The sequence below is a fragment of the Vipera ursinii genome (genome assembly GCF_947247035.1).
Source record: "Vipera ursinii genome assembly, chromosome: 4".
NCBI lineage: Eukaryota > Metazoa > Chordata > Lepidosauria > Squamata > Viperidae > Vipera > Vipera ursinii.
Window position 1 is genome coordinate 21,521,011 of NC_139514.1, and position 16,959 is coordinate 21,537,969.

The 16,959-nt window shown below is 42.6% G+C and overlaps 1 protein-coding gene across 1 annotated transcript in view; it reads left to right on the plus strand.

The window, feature by feature from the left end:
• Positions 1–11,699: 11,699 nt before the first annotated feature.
• SHISA2 (shisa family member 2) overlaps positions 11,700–16,959 on the plus strand; it is a 10,731-nt gene continuing 5,471 nt past the window's right edge. The window contains exon 1 of the mRNA XM_083361593.1: positions 11,700–12,362. Within this exon, the coding sequence (XP_083217719.1) occupies positions 12,029–12,362 (334 nt within the window). The 5' untranslated portion in view covers positions 11,700–12,028. The remainder of the gene's footprint in view (positions 12,363–16,959) is intronic.

Genomic DNA, 16,959 nt, shown 5'->3' on the forward strand with positions numbered 1-16,959 from the left:
AATTAAAAAGAAAAACATTTTCTCATGGGAAGGATTCTTACATTTAATTAAAAAATCTTCAAATTCATCTAATCCTTAAACTTGTATTTAAAAATTGTTTTGTTAAGGATTGAAGGAAACTCAGTGCTGTAAAACATATTAACGCAAAGACTAATAGCTAAAATGCAAAGGCTAATACTAAAAAGCAGTTAACAAGCAATTTCCAAGAGTGAAAAGGAAATATGTGAATCCAGTGTCCTTTTGAAGGTTGTTGACCATGATTTGAGGAAAAAAGTTGGCTATACCCTCATCTCCCAGAGCAATAAATCTACCTGAGACCACTGCCTTGCAAGAAGCAACCGTATGGAGCACTTGTGGGGAATCTTAAGTCCTCTCTTTGTCCCAAGAGGAATTACAAGGACCTGGTTTTCTTGCAGACTCTCTATTTTGCTATAGTCATATGCTTTGTTTTTAATGGAGCTGTCTTTAGCTTGCCATTTCTTCCCCAGAAATGCCTGCTTACTTATTTATGAAATGAGGGATTTCTGTTCTCTGCACCTCAAGAAGTTTAAGATAACACATGTAGAATTCTTTTTCAATCCCAGAAACAACAGTAATTGTATAATCTAAGTTAGGTTGAGATATAATACTTTACCACAAAGTTGGTCCGTGAAGTTCCATATAGATGACATAGGTTTGAACTTGAAACAGTCCACTTGTGTTTGTTCTGTACCAGCCTGCTACCGGCCCTGCAGAAAAGGCAGGGACAACCCCTTTTACAAGAAGGCAAGAGGCTGGAATTACGCCTGCCAAATGTATAGCTACAAAAACAAACAAGACACGAACCAAGAAACAGGAGCTTTAAGAAACAGGAACTATCCAAGCGGTTGCCTTCAGCAAACCAGCCCTCCCACACATTCCCCTTATATAGAGTTCAGGGCGTGGCTTCTCTCTGCCTCCTTCCGAGGAGCCCCATTGCCTTCCTCTGTTTACTCCTAATTGACTGCCTCCTGCGTCGGGCGTCCTTGAACAGGGCCAGCTGTGGGTCATCTTCATCCACGCTGTCAGGCTCACACAGCTGGGTCTCCGTGGTGACCAAGTGGGAGGGGCCTGGCTGAGGGCTCTCATCAGCAAGATCTTCAACCCCCTCAGCAAGGTCTTCAACACCCCCCTCCTCCTCTGAGTCGTCCGACCCAACTGCCGAACCCACAGGCTGATTCTGAATCACAACACTGTTGTATTATGACAAAGAGACCCTATGATTCCAGAATCTGAAGTTTTAATTCTATGCACTGGAATTTTTTTAACATAAATGTAGTATGAAGAACTCTAATTACAGTGATTTCTAGAGTTATATTTTTTCATATAAAATTAATTTTAAAAAAGCAAGTATTGCCATGAATTATATAACAAAATCCATTTGCTGATTGTGAAAATCCAAGTGTAGCTTCTCTTGAAATCAATTCATTTCATACATACATGCATGCACACATTCTGCTCCTATCACAAAGGCTTCTGATCTTGGCTTAAAAGTTATATGTCCTCCCCACATGTCAGAGTTCTTTTCATCAATGAATCAAGATTCTACAGTGAGGCACCTATCTATGTTGTTTATTGATCAGGTATACAAATACACTACCTCCATGAGAATGTGCACTGCCATATCTCAAGCTTTTCCCAGCAACTGCTGGGTTCACTGTAAAAGAGCTTTTAGTTTTATACTGCTTTATTTATTGATACATATAGAAATGTCCCTGAATTGTTATGGAACTTATTTTACTATTATCCGATTTACATAAACTTCACACATTTTTTTAAGTGTAAATTGCATGTCTGGTGCATTTCACACAAGTGCTGAATCTAGCAGGATGCCCATCATTGGAACAACTGTGGAACACACTGTATTATTCAAATGTTACTCTTGCACATTTCAAGTAGTACTGATTACTATTGTATATTAATAATCCTTATTTTGAGTACCGGTACTTGAAATGATTTGGGGAAATGGATATTTCTTGTTTTTCTATATAGTATTTCTTCATAATTCTCTCTCTCTCTCTCTCTCTCTCTCTCTCTCTCTCGTGTGTGTGTGTGTGTGTGTGTGTTTGTATAAAAACACTTATTTCCTAACAGCATTATATTTGGTGATTTAATTCTTTGATTCAAGGACAAATACAATAAAAGTATCCCAAGTGAAAGCATAGTATTTTATCTTGTTCTACTCCATTTTATTCTGTGACTTGTGTCAGAGCTAGGACAAGCCCTTTTGCAGCACTATTACTTACCCATATTAAGTGGATTAGTTTAGCCACAGGTCACTGCATCAGTTTCACAAAATGCATGATAACAATTCCTTCATATTTCCTCCAAGGAAAATCAAAATAATCACCCAGATTAAGTGGGGAAATTCCTAAAGCCTCAGGAAGGCCACATCTGGAATATTACAAAAAAGATGTTGAGACTTTGGAAAAAGTGCAAAGAAGAGCAACTAAGATGATTAAAGTCCTGGAGACTAAAACTTATGAAGAATGGTTGCAGGATTTGGATTTGACTGGTCAAGAGAAAAGAAGGACTGGGGGGGACATGATAGCAATATTCCAATATTTGAGAGGCTGCCACAAGGAGGAGGGGGTCAATTTATTCTACAAAGCACCAGAAGGCAGGACAAGAAACAATGGATGGAAACTAATCAAGGAGAGAAACAACCTGGAATTAAGGACAAACTTCCTAACAGTGAGAACAATTAACCAGTGGAACAGCTGTCCACCGGAAGATGTGGGTGCACCATCTCGCTGGAGGCTTTTAAGAAGAGACTAGACAATCACTTGCCTGAAATGGTGTGGGGGCTCCTGCTTGAGCAAGGGGTTGGACTAGAAGACCTCCAAGGTCCCTTCCAGCTCTACTCCGATTGATTAGCCACAAAATAGAAGCAAGGCAGACTAATTTCATATGCAAATTATCTTGTTTTCACCCACATCATTTACAACGTCACGATGTGCAGATTTCAACTCCCAGAATTCCCTTAACAACCATGCTTGCCGGGGGAGATATGGGCATTGACGTTTACCCGTCTTAAACTTGCCGAGTTTGAGATACACTGATCCAGATAGTGCATACAAGACAATGACTAAGGCAGTCCCCTTGTGTAAAATGGAACATATGGGGTGGGGGAGGGTTTACAATGGAATCAGTTCCCCCAGGCCAGGGGCAGGCAACCTCGGCTCTTTTATGACTCATGGACTTCAACTCCCAGAATTCCTGAGCCAGTCCATGAGTCATAAAAGAGCCGAGGTTGCCTATCCCTGTCCCAGGCCATGCATGTCGATAGGATCCTGCCCAAGCAATGTTTCAGTATTTGAAATGATCTGGTAGATGTTTTTCATTCACTCAGTATCACCCACAAATTAAAATAATCCCCAAAGTGATTGCAGTATTTTCATTTCTTCACACACTCATTCCACGGTTCACTTACTTCAATATACAAGAAAAGAAAGAAAAAATTACATTGGACAGAAACGCTGTGAGAGGAATATACAGGAGGCCAGGCTCCAATTAACATTTTGCTCAGTCTTCTCTCTCGCACTCTTAACGTTGCCTTGGGCATGAATAGTAGTCCTTACACAGAAGGAACGTGCCTTCTCTGGCAAAAGTGAACCACAAATCCAAGCCAAGTCCAATATTTTTATAATCACAGCATAATTGAAGTGGGTTTTGATGGGTTATTTGTAATTAAAGTTTAATATATTTTCCATTTCAAAGTCAAGCAAACCCTCCTCCTATGCCCCACTATCTTCTAGGCAGAGAGAGAGAGAGAGAAATCAATTTTATATAAAACATTAAGGGAAAACCAATACATCAAGTATTGCTGTGAATAGGTTGTGTGTTAGGTAGAACTTTTTCTTCTCAATTGTTTAGCAATAGCAACAAAATAACCAGTCTCCCCCTTTACATTAGAGAAATTAAGTAAACAGGGATATCCTGTGGAAGGGCTGCAAAGCTGCTCAATTCTGACCTTTAAGGTAGAGCAAAAGTGGGCTCAGACCTATTTTAATTCTAAGTTACATTTATGTTTGTTTTGGCATATAGCTCTAGTTAATAGTTCTAGGGGAGCTATTAAAATAATGAAACAGGTCCAATTAGCCTAAAAGTCTCATCTCTTTATGATATGAACTGTGTTTATTTTTATCTAATAGGCACTGACAGCCAACAATCTCTGTGTTATGCACTCATTCCTGAACCAACAGGCCCTTCTCACAATCAGCTACACTCCCATCACCTCCAATTGGGCTACTCTAATGGGGCTGCCCTTATCCAAAAGCTTCAGTTGGTCCAAAATGCAGCATCCCACACAGTTCTGTGCAAACCCAGAACTCTCTGTGGGAGCTGTATTGGTTGCCAATTTGCTTCTAGGTGCAATTCAAAGTGCTGGTGGTCACCTTTAAAGTCCTGCATGGCTTGGGGCCAGACTATTTAAAAGGCCACCTCTTCTCATTACATTTATCCAGCCCACCAGGTGGGAAGGCAAGGTATGTTGCAGGTCCCATCTATTAATAAAGGACTCCTGATGGGACCTGGAAAAGGGGTCTTCCTTCCTTTTGGAACATCATTTTCTTGGGAATAGGTTTTGCCCCCTCCTTGTTACTTTTCCAGAAGGCCCTGAAGTCACGGTTCTTCCAGTGGGCTTGGAGACCCGTGTTGATTCAGAGCTGATCAAGTGTCTTGTATGATTCTGTTTGTGGGGGATGGTGGTACCTGGGGTTTTTATATATTTGATTTTTGATGCTGTACCCCACGAGGAGTCATCGTGTCTGAGTTGCACTGCCAAATAAATATATTCAATAAAGAAATAAATAATCTGATTAGACTTTGCCAAAATTGATCGGCAGTGATAACATTTGCTAGCGTCCAGTCTAATCATTAAAGTTCATGATGACTTTATTTTACTAAAAGATTCCTGGTTGGGCAGGATCATGCATGAATTAAAATCAGCCAGCTAGGAAGAAAATGACTGTTGAGTAGCAGAAATCAGGGACAACAATGGTATCACAAGAGGGTTTGGGCAGTGGGTGTAATAGATGAACACCTGCATAAATAAGAGCCTTTTGTTCTAATTTTGTTCCAAATATAAGAGTCTTTGTTCTTATATCCCAAGAATCTGGTAGTTTAGTAATTCTCAAACTTTTTCCTTCATAACCACTATCAAAAAGTCTTTTTTAACTGCTTATCAGAAAGTTCTTACGCTTTCTTAAATTTCTTAAATATTCCTGTTGTCATTCGGTAATAGGTTTATTTTAAAGAAACATGACTTTCACCCAATGTTAAGTAATTTACCCAAGTTTGTGAAGCATTGGTTTAGATCCTTGCCCCATCCTAACCCACAAAATCGGTGCCATCCATCTTTCTATCAGCTTGCACTTGGAATGTATTTTAAGTGTTGAAAAGTCATTGTGTCAATTCCTGAAGTGCAAATGTATGACATTTGAACAATTTTCATTTGCTTCAATTTTACACCCTTTTCTGACTTGTACACAAACCACGGCACAAACATAAAGGCATTGCGATGGCTGTGATTTTACATCCTTTTAACTATGGATGGTTCTCTGGCACCCCTTCTAGATGTGCAGAAAATGCTGGAAATTCAAAGTTCACCACTTTTGAAGGACATTAGGTTGGGGAACGGAGAGACTTTAACCTAGTGGCCAAAAGTAACCTGTGCTGCCCCCAATGCAGTGTTTCTCAACTTTAAACTGTAAGATGTACGGACTTCAGCATGGCTAGCTGGAGAATTCTGGGAGTCAAGTCCAAACCTCCATTCCTTTTCTTCCTATTCTCTTCCCAGCTCTGTAGCAATTAGACCTGAAAAGTAAGGCTAAGGGCAGCCTTTTTTCAAATGTAAATTGCAGTATGAGAAAAAGGATTGGGTGATGCAATGTGGCATCAGAGTTGCCCAAGGAATGTTTAATCTTCCTTTCTCCAAATGTTTCCTCTGATCAGCTGCAATTAGGCTGAGGAAAAAGCTTACTGTTGAATTCTGTAATTGGAAGTATGCGGAGGAATGTGTGAGTGCATGAACCTGTGTAATATAAGGAATAGAAGTGTGCTAACTATGTGGTTAAAAGCAAGTTTAGTATTATGTGTGCATAATTTGCTATGTGAGAAAACTGGCTTCTGCCTTATGTGGATGTGCATGAATAGTTTGTGTGTGTGTATGTGTTTATGTGTGAAAGACTTTTCACAAGTTTGGATGAGTAAGACAGAGTGTGGGATAACACAATCACTTCAGATTTACCTACTCATTTTCTGTAAGTGGGAAGTTTACATCTTATTTTTATGCAGCTCATCTGTGCCCCTTCACTCAACTATTTAAAAGCAAGATATGAACACCGAATAGAGGAATGGAAGATCATACCTGGCAGTTGATTAAAGCGGCTTATTATTTAGTGGCAGCTATCACTAATCCCTGGAAAGGATGAATGGGCATCATCTTTGGAGAGCATTGGGTTGGGGAGAGATATATTAAAATGCCTCTGTGCTTCAAGATATTGTAGCCTTTACCTAGCAAATTTTCATTGCTTTTCATTATGCTCCAAACAGTGTCCTCTATTTCAGTGTCTTATTCCATCTGAACACATCTGTTTCCATAAAATAAGAGTACCAAACCATAAACATACTCCAGAAAAATACCTTATTAATGAGGACTTATAGTATAGCACAATAGACACCTACCAAATATTGCAAAGAAAACACTGCATGCACTCCACAGTACATAATTTCAAACTCACCATAGATATAGTAGTTAAGTACTCTTCAAATGCCCGATGAGTTCATGGACATATCTATGTAGTTTTCTTGACCAATGAGTTGGCCATTGTTTCTGCCAGGAAGATCCCCCCCCACACACACACACAATGTAGCTAACTGCCATTTAATTTCCTGATGAGTTCCCATTCAAATAATAACCAACTTTCATTCTACTTAGGATTTTGAGATCAGCTAAGTTATTGATGACATGGTGTCATCAAGGTGGGCCTAGATACCGCATAACTAGAATTATTTAGCTGGTGGCAGGATTGAGTCCAAGCAACAATCCCCCAATCAAAAGTCAAATTTTAATAGGCAGGTGTGATCTTTTCACCCAACCTTGCTTGTAAATTTAGCAGCAGTAACAAATGTGTATTAGATAATGTTTTTTATTGTCCACATTCATCCCACAATGGACTGGAGTCATTGAATTCATTGAGTATTATGGATCAGTTACATTTCTCAGTCTATCCTGTACTATGCTCAGTTACAATGGGGATGAGCGCACCTTTAGGAGAGTTGAAAGAACAGCTTTAGGGATAGATTGTCATGGAAGAGAAATCTTGAAAGAGACTTGGTGGCACATAATCAACCTTGCCTCATGGCCTGGTGGTGAGAGATAAAAGTAAGGGAGCGCTATAGAAGGGAAGGATCGCCTCTTCCAGTTCTCTGGAGGACAAATGGAATGTGATTAAAGTAACAAAATAATTTTAAAAAGCAAGGTCTATGTAAAAGAATTTCTTAAGTGGTTTTCGCTTTCAGCAAAGGTTTTAAGCATGCAAGCTGATGCTGAAAAAATCAGGATACCTGATGACTAATGAATAGGCCATTTTGGTTGTAGCTAAAGTGGCAAAAGGAGTTTGACAAAAGAATCTTAATGATTCATAATGGCTGTGGACATTGCCCTGAATAAGCAGTTAACCCAGGGGGAAAAGGGCATCATCGGCCTGGCAGATTATGTGTGAAGCTTTTGAAAGAGAAGAAAGGGGAGGGGGACAGAGTCCTCGACCTGTTGAATATGAAACATTTTGAGATATTACTAGCCCCTCCCCCCTCCGTCCCCTGAATCAATGGAGGGCAAAGCAGGGATGGACAGGATCTCTTTTCTGTTTTATGAATCACTGGATTTAGGTGTCAGATACATGCTGACACCTGAAGAATTTGTTGCCTCTCAGAGCTGAACATAGGAACTTATTCTGAGCCCTGGAAGTGAGCTGGATTTACTTTCTTAAATACAAAAATCATTTTAGTAATTCCTAATACTGCAACCATTCTACCAACTCTACACTACTTTGTGTCCCAACCTTGGAGCAGAGAATCTTGTTTGACAAGAATTCCTTTTGTTATTTTGGTTATTTGTTTTTTTTGTTATCTGTTTTATTTATAAAACAAATTCTAAATAAAGCAAATTCTAATAGAAGAGAATAGTCGTAGCTCAGGATTGAACTGTGGGTGCTTTGGTGCTGCCTGAACCAAAAAATCAAGCAAGCTCAGAGAGTACCAAGGACCTCAGAGCAACTACTATCAATTTGCAATATATTTCCTGTGCTTTTTCATTAAAGCAATTTTTGGCAGGGCTGTTCCAGAAACCACAGATAATTGTATTGATTGTAAAAAAAAACAAAAAAAGCACTCATTATCTTTCTCATTTAATAGGTTTGCACATTTTTGGGACATGGATGTATATACAGAGTTAAACTACATAAAACACTATGCACAGAGTAATCTTGCTTAACACACACTTGTTTATTTTGAAGCTACTTAGCAGCTGTTACTGCTGAGAAGCAATCAAGTAGTAAACATTAGCTGCAGTATCTCCCTTTTCATGCTTTGCTGTGAGATTAGAAAAATGTGAGGGGTGCCCCAACCAGGAATTTGTCATTTCTGGCAGCTTCTTCTGTCTTTTGGGGGCAGGTAGGTAGGACAGAAAGCAACATAAGGTGGATAGATCAGGTCCATGACATGCGTTGAACTGCCTCACATTCTCCCTATTTCTGAATAGAGAAGCCAGTGGAGAAGAAGCCATCATGTGCACAGCCCCAAACTGAATCTGATGAGCCCAATTCTTCCCAATATTTCACCCAGTTTGGTGTGATCACAGCACCTCCATTGGTTCCTTTGGCTTATTCTTTCAAGCAGGCACTCTGGACTCAGGTTCCTTTCACAAGAAGCCTCCTTGGCCTCTTCTTTCACCTGTTCCTCTGGATGACATTGGACAGCAGGGTTGTGGTTTGCTGGGTTGACTCCCTACTACTGGACCGAAGCTTCACTGTAGTGCTGTGTGAAATCCATGCTTAGGTGAGACAAGCCCAAGAAGGAAGATGAAGATTGTGCAGCTGTTTGTAAACCAGCCTTATTCAAGGTGCTCTCTAGATTTGAGAGATTACAACCTCCCATTATTGGCTTGACTGGCAGAGGTAACAGGGACCGGCAATTAAGGTTCCTTTACTACCTGTGGACTTCAATTCCCAATATTCCTGAGCCAACATGAAGAGTTGGAAGTCCACAGGTTGCAAAGGGGCCATAGTTGCTCACCCCTGGCCAGCATCAGTTGCCAAACTCTGGGCAGCACCAGCTTGAGAAAGCCACCCTTGATAGCAGCCGAAAGAATGAATGAGCGCCCGCTTTTTCCTCATCATGGACTGAGTCTTCTCCCCAGTGCAGGGGGGTAGGCAACCTCGGCTCTTTTATGACTCATGGACTTCAACTCCCAGAACAACCTCGGCTCTTTTATGACTCATGGACTTCAACTCCCAGAACAACCTCAGCTCTTTTATGACTCATGGACTTCAACTCCCAGAACAACCTCAGCTCTTTTATGACTCATGGACTTCAACTCCCAGAACAACCTCGGCTCTTTTATGACTCATGGACTTCAACTCCCAGAACAACCTCGGCTCTTTTATGACTCATGGACTTCAACTCCCAGAATTCCTGAGTCAACTATGCTGACTCAGGAATTCTGGGAGTTGAAGTCCATGAGTCATAAAAGAGCCGAGGTTGCCTACCCCTGCCCCAGTGAAACCAACGGAAAATCGATCGGGAAACGAGAAGGCACCGTAGTAGCAGCTTGCAGCCTCCCCTCCCCGTCTACCAAGGTGTCGGAAGAGAGCGCGGCCGGAGCAAAAGGCCATTGAGCCTTCCTTTCCCCATGCAACGCAACACGAGAGAGCACGTCGTTTGACCTGAAAACCTCGGAGACTTAATCAACAGTTGCTAGAATTGGGTATGTGTAGTTTAATGAAGAGAAGGGTGAGGGGTGACATGATAGCAGTGTTCCAATATCTCAGGGGCTACCACAAAGAAGAGGGAGCCAAGCTATTCTCCAAAGCACCTGAAAGCAGGACAAGAAGCAATGGATGGAAACTAGTCAAGGAGAGAAGCAACCTAGAACTAAGGAGAAACTTCCTGACAGAACAACTAACCAGTGGAACAACCTGCCTCCAGAAATGGTGAATGCTCCAACACTGGAAGTTTTTAAGAAGAGACTGGACAGCCATTTGTCTGAAATAGTATAGGGTTTCCTGCCTTAGCAGGGGGTTGGACTAGATGACCTCCAAGGTCCCTTCCAACTTCTTCTTCTTATTATTATTATTATAACTTCCGTCTCTCGAGCGACCGTCGCTGCTTTTGCAACCCAGCACCGGCTGCTCTTCCCCGCCTCCCTCCTCTCAGGTCTTTGGGGGGGCTGTGGGGCGGAGTGGGGGGGGTGTGGGGCAGCGAGCCAATCGCTCGGCGGAGGTGAAAAGAGCATCCAGCAAGCTCTTTCTCAGCGAACCGGAGAGCGAGCGCCGGTTCTTAGGGCGCATGCGCGCCCGTAGAGCGTCGGCCGTCTATAATAACAACCGAGAACGCGAGGGAGCGCCAGAGAGTCCGCGCGCACCCACCGGTAGCTCCCGGCTGCAGCGTCCAGAACCTCGGCTAGGAGTTTTGCGCTTGTCAGCTGGGAGGATCGGAAGGTAAAGTAGCGGCGAAAGAGAGAGAGAGAGAGAGCTAGCTAGCTGCGTCTGGGCTCCTTGCTGGCCTCTCCGAACCAGAGGAAAGAGCGGTCGATTGGGACCCGTTGCCGGGCTGGCCCGGCAGGGAATAGAGCGCGGGAGCGGGAGATTGCGCTCCAGAGCGGCTCTTTCCGACCCGTCTCCGCTATTCCAGCTTGACGTTACCATCAAGCTCCATGGGCATAAAGGAGTTCGACCGGGATCCTCACTTTCGGATACGGGGGACCTTCCCTCTCCGGACTTAAGAGGGGCGAGAACTGGGAAGATGAGAAGCTGCTGAAGGGGCTCCTGCAGCGGGTGCGAGCTGAAAGGCAGGCGCTTGAGAAGGGGGCGGCGGCGGCGACGGCGGCGTCCCTCGCCAGCCGCCAGGTCGGCTCCCGAGCCCCTTCCCCGGTCTCCGCCAGCCAGGCGCACCGAGGGATCTCCGGGTGTGTTATGGTTCCCGGAGTGCTTCGCTCAGTGCCGCTTGTCTGGGGGCGGCCGCCCCAAGGTCGCCTTTCCTGCCTTTTCGTTCGTCGGAGGGGCTGGTTGCCTCGGGCTCTGCCTCCCGGCCAAAGCGACGGCGTTGCCCTTCCTCTCGGCTGGGATAATTGCGCCCTCGGCTTCCCTAGTCGTGCCCGCCTTTCCAGCATCCGCGCTCTCCCTCGGACTTACGACCAAGCGACTCCCACGCGAGATGCTGAAGCTCCTCGACAGCCAAGAGTTTGCGGGGCCACCGAAGCGGGGCTAGAAGACCCGGCTTCGCCAAGTGACTTGGCCCAGGAGAGGAACCGAAGAGCCAGCTTTGGAGTCCACGGGGCTTCTCCCTCCTCCCGTTGGTGGCGGCCAGGAGCGGGTGGGCTGCGGGGCTGTTGACCTCAGCCCAATCCCTTCGGCAGACCGCGGGCGTTTTCTTCCCCATTCTGCACCCCCCGCCCCCGTTCCTGGCCAGTTGTTGTAGCGAGGTGACAGCGAGTTGGCACTTAGTTGGGCTCTCGTCTGTTAGTAGCACCCACCCCCTTCACACGCTACGCCCGAACTTCCCAGCGGAGCCCGTCATCTGCGTCTCCCGAAAGCTTCGTCTCTTTTCTCTCTCTCCCTCTCTCTCTCGCGGGCACGCAAAACTTCTCTAATCGCTGCCTCTTGTCAATCCAGGCAGCCGGAAAAAGGGCGGGCAGCCTGCGTAGTTGACGGAGCCTCAGAATCGGGGGCGAGAGCCGCCGCCGCCGCGGCTCCCCGCCCGCCGGCCCGCCCGCCCGCCTCGTGGTGCCATGTGGCGGGGCCGGCCTTCGCAGCTGCTGGCGGCGCCGGGAGGGCGGCTTCTGCTGCTGCTGCTCCTGCTGCTTGGACTGACGGCGCGGGGGGCGCTGGCCAGCGGCGAGTATTGCCACGGTTGGCAGGATGGGGCGTCCTGGCGGGAAGGTTTCCAGTGTCCGGAGCATTTTGACGACGGCGACGCCACCATTTGCTGCGGCACCTGCGCGCTTCGCTATTGCTGCTCTCGGCCGGAGGTCCGCCTGGATCAAGGCATGTGCGACAACGACCGGCAACAGGGCGGAGCGGAGCACGGCCGGCCGGACAAAGACGTGCCAGACAGCGCGGCAGGTACGGAGCGGGGAGCCTCGTCGTATTTCCACGGTTGCGTGGCTCTTCTCCTCTAAAGTTACCCTTTTCCTTTTGGATTTCACGATTGTGCATATTCCCTTTAGCGATGCCTGTGTTATAGGGAGTCCTCGACTTACGACCACCATTGAGTCCAAAATGGTCGCTGCTGAGACAGTTGTTAAGTGAGTTTTGCCCCCACTTTATGACCTTTCTGGCCACTGTTCTTAAGTGAATCACTGAAATTGTTCAGTTAGTAACATGGTTGTTAAGTGAATCTGGCTTCCCATTTGACTTTGCTTGTCAAAAGGTTGCAAAAGGGGATCATATGACCCTAGGACAGGGGTAGGCAACCTCGGCTCTTTTATGACTCATGGACTTCAACTATGCTGACTCAGGAATTCTGGGAGTTGACGTCCATGAGTCATAAAAGAGCCAAGGTTGTTTACTCCTGCCCTAGGACACTGCAGCCATCATAAATATTCAAGTACTTGAATTTTGATCACTTGACCACTGTCAAGTGGTAATAAGTATGTCATGGTAATAAGTATGAAAAATTATAATAAACCACTGTTTTCAGTATCGTTATAACTTCCCAACAGTCACTAAATGAACTGTTGTAAATCAAGGACTACCTGTATTAGCACAGCTTAAAGGGCAATCAGCAGCACCATGTTGCTTGGGGATATGTGTTTATAATGGAAGATATTATTTCCGATAATATATAAATATGATGAGTGTATCATTCTGGTACTCATCACCGGTACTTGCCCAGTCAGTCAGTCAGTCTGGGATACTTGTTGAATAATTTGGATGTTTCAGGCTGGGCGCTAATGCCAGATCTGGATTATCTGACTTCTACTCTGGTCCTTGATTCTCTTTGGATATCTTGGACTTTAAGGTTTTAGATCCAGCTTTAGCTCCACCTTTGGGCCCAGGATGGGTTGTTGCAGGCAAAACAAATTACCTGTTTACTTGACTCAGCAGTAGGAGCCCATGTAAGACTCTAGATATATTTTCCTCTCTGACTTTAATAGATAGCAGATGTGTATGTATTAGTTGAGACACAAATTATAATTGAATAGAATATACTGTTTAAAAAACCTCAATTTATTAAATGTAGAGAACTTGAAAGTGACTTAAAAACAGGCTCTCATTTAACACAAAGTGCTTGGTTATCTGGATGCATATAGATATTATTGATGAGATGGAAAATATGTATTTTAAATTGAAATGCATTTTATTTAGCCTCTTTGTATTCACTCACATAGCAAGAGATGTTTAGAGCATTTTGCCAAACACATTCTTAATATTTGTATAGTTATCCTAAGTTCAGGAATTCCTTTATACTTGCCTTTGTGTAAAGTTTAAGAATACTAGTTTTAAAACAAACTAATTGTGATATATATCTATGATTATTCCATCTGTGAAACTTTCAGAAACGTTTCCCCAAGCTGCTTCCCTCAAAGTCCCTTAAAATTATTGTACCATCATCACAGTGCATAAAACCATCATCTATCCACATACAAAGCTCCATTTATTGCTTTGATCTGTCAGTGTCCCCATTATTTTTTTCCTCCTAAACTTTTGTGACCCAAATAACTCAAGAAAACTCAACAACACACTTTTACTCAGCAGACTTTTCAATGTGAGAAGTCATAATTTTGGAATGTTTTCTGAATTGCAATAAATGGCTTAAAGTTCAGGGTTGAGAAATGCTTGATAATTCAACAGCATGTAGAATACCATGGTGCAGAAGGCAACTGAAAATGTAATTATAATTTTGTGTGCTAAGAGCAGGAATTGAAAAGAGTACAGCCATAAAAAAAACATGAAAGGATTTTCATGGTATAAGCACATGGTGTCTCCATCAACTCATGTCTCGGTTTTAAATGTCTATAAGCTGCAGTCATTTAGTTGGCAGTTAGTACCATTTCACCCAATTGGTCTAACTTTTAGTATGTATAAGATCTGTTGCCATCCCCTGATATGTTTTTTTTAGCAAAAAAGCAGTTAAGAGCTTATTGAACTACCCCCCTGGAAACAGACTAAATCACATATATAAAGTGCAGGTAATCTTCACTTTATGATCACAATTGGGACCAGAATTTCCATTACTAAGCAAGGAACCCAATTTTACAATCTTTTTTTGCCCCAGTTAAGTGAATCACTGAAGTTGTTAAGTGTAGAAAAAGATATGGCATAACCTTGGGTGGAATGAAAAGGGGGAAATGAGCAAGAATTCCTAGGTAGCCAGAAGCAGACAAAGTCTAACCCCCACTTCCCCTCCCCAATTGGTGCTGTTGACCCTTATCTAACTCTAAGCAAGTGCCCACCGTGGTTGAGAAAATCTGTGTGGTTGAGAACATCCCTCTGCGTAGGATTTTAGTAGTAAATCAGCTTAATTGAATCTTCACTTGTGGATCTGGTCTTTCACACCTGACATTAAGTGAACCATGTGGTCATTAAATGAATTGACTTTGTTGGAAATCACTGGGAAGGCCACAAATGTGATCATATAAACCCAGGATGCTGCAACTATTGTAAATTCATGTCATAAATGCATGTTAGTTGCCAAATGCCCAAATTTTGATCTCATGACTATGAGGATGCCACGGTGGTTGCTGTAATATTAACGATCTGTACGGTAAAATGCATATAGTCAAAGAAGTGATGGTGGGAGGGCTTCTTTTAGTTTTTAAGAAGATAAAGTGAAAAACAACTAGTCAATAAATACAAGGGTTGAAATCAAAAAGAGCAATATCCTATTAGGGCATAGATATAAAAGAATGCTCCCTTGCTGGATTGTGCAGTTAATTATGAATATGGTAGGTAGTAAAATTCACAGGGATTTGGGGTGGGGCACTTTTAAGCAGAAGCTAGTTGTGACATAACAATGTAATTATGGTATGTAGGTTAAGTTATGGTTGGACAAAAGTTGGGAAGTTAGGTTTTAATCTTCCTTCAGCCACAGAAACTTCATATTGTCACTTGGCCCCAACTGCTTTCTCCCCACCCATCCTGATTCAACATACACACAACAGGGTTGTGAGAAGAGAATGCAGATACAGTTGAATTTGGGGTCCTAAGTGCTCTCTGAGCTTGGGTGTTTCCTTGTAGACATTTCAGAACACTGATGATATCTAGTTTGCTAATGAAAAGTATGCAAAAAAATAACCAAGCTCAGAGGGCAGCAGGGACCCACAGAGAAAGAAAATACTTGAACTCTTAAAATGGGATATCAAGGATATGTTTTCTTTGGGAACTATTTTTTATTTAAATGCAAGTTTAATATATTAATTTAACCAGTTATCTAATACTCATGTTTTTGTATGTGCCCATATTTGCATATTATTTTAACCAGTCATCTAAACTCAAGATGTTTCTGTATGTGCTCATGTTTGTGTATTTAAATAATCAATCATGCATGCATTCTTCAGAGTCAAAAAAAGTTCAACATCAACAGGGTCTTCTGAACAAACTCCGCTTGAGCAGTGGTCTCAGTTATGGAAGGAAGGCTGGACTCCTCAATTCAACTGGGCTTGTCATATGCCAGAACGTTGATACAAATACAAAGCTAACAGGACATCCATTTCCATTAGGGGTATTGTTAAGTAATTCTAGACTCTAGGGAGTGGTTTTGTGGGGCGGGGTCCCCTTTTTAAAGACATGTATATTACCTGCCTCATTCATTTGGGAGGGTCATGTCTTAATTGAGGTTGGAGTATGTATATGTGTATATATATATGTATGTGTATATATATATATATATATATATATATATATATATATATATATATATATGCACAAAATTAATGCTGAGGCTATATCTGCATTAGGTAGAATGAAAATTTACATAATAATTGCAAGCTTTCTTGTTTCAGGTTAAATTTTATTTTTCAAAAACTAGGGATTATTTGATTCCACTTTCCAACAATTTTTGTGAGAATTCTCAGGACAACCTAAAATCATGTCAGACTGATATGGCCCAGTTTGCATGGATTAAAATGTAATCTGCTACAATAATGTCCCAGATATTAACTGTAACATGTTCTTATTTCTATCCTCCATCCAGATTTTAATCATCTTGCTTAATTAATACTATAATCACAGGACACAATTAGCCATTAACTAGCCAACTACCTTTTAGAATAGCATAATAGCAAAACAGTAGAATAATAAACAGTGTTGGAATTGTCCTTGAACTGGAACTGAAGCCTGGAACTATTTTTTGAATCTTCCAATTGCTGAAATAAAGAGTATTATCTTAAGATGGATTTTGGATAATTTAATTGCATATGGGAGTTATTTTAGCATCAACCAAGTGCATTGCAATAATCAAAGCATATCATATACATTACTTTAATTGTGTTTGGTTATTCTAACATTGCAGATGAGCTATGGGGGCTGATGAATTGCCCTAGCCTTCCCCAGTCTGATATTTGGGCTACAGCGCTCTCCTGCCATATTTAGTATATCCAGTGATAGGGTATGATGGTAACTGATGGTGTAAAATATGTGAAGACCACCATTTGAGGGGAAACTAGCAAATCTCCTTGTTTAGATTAGGGAATGGATTCTTAACTATGAGTTGCGACTT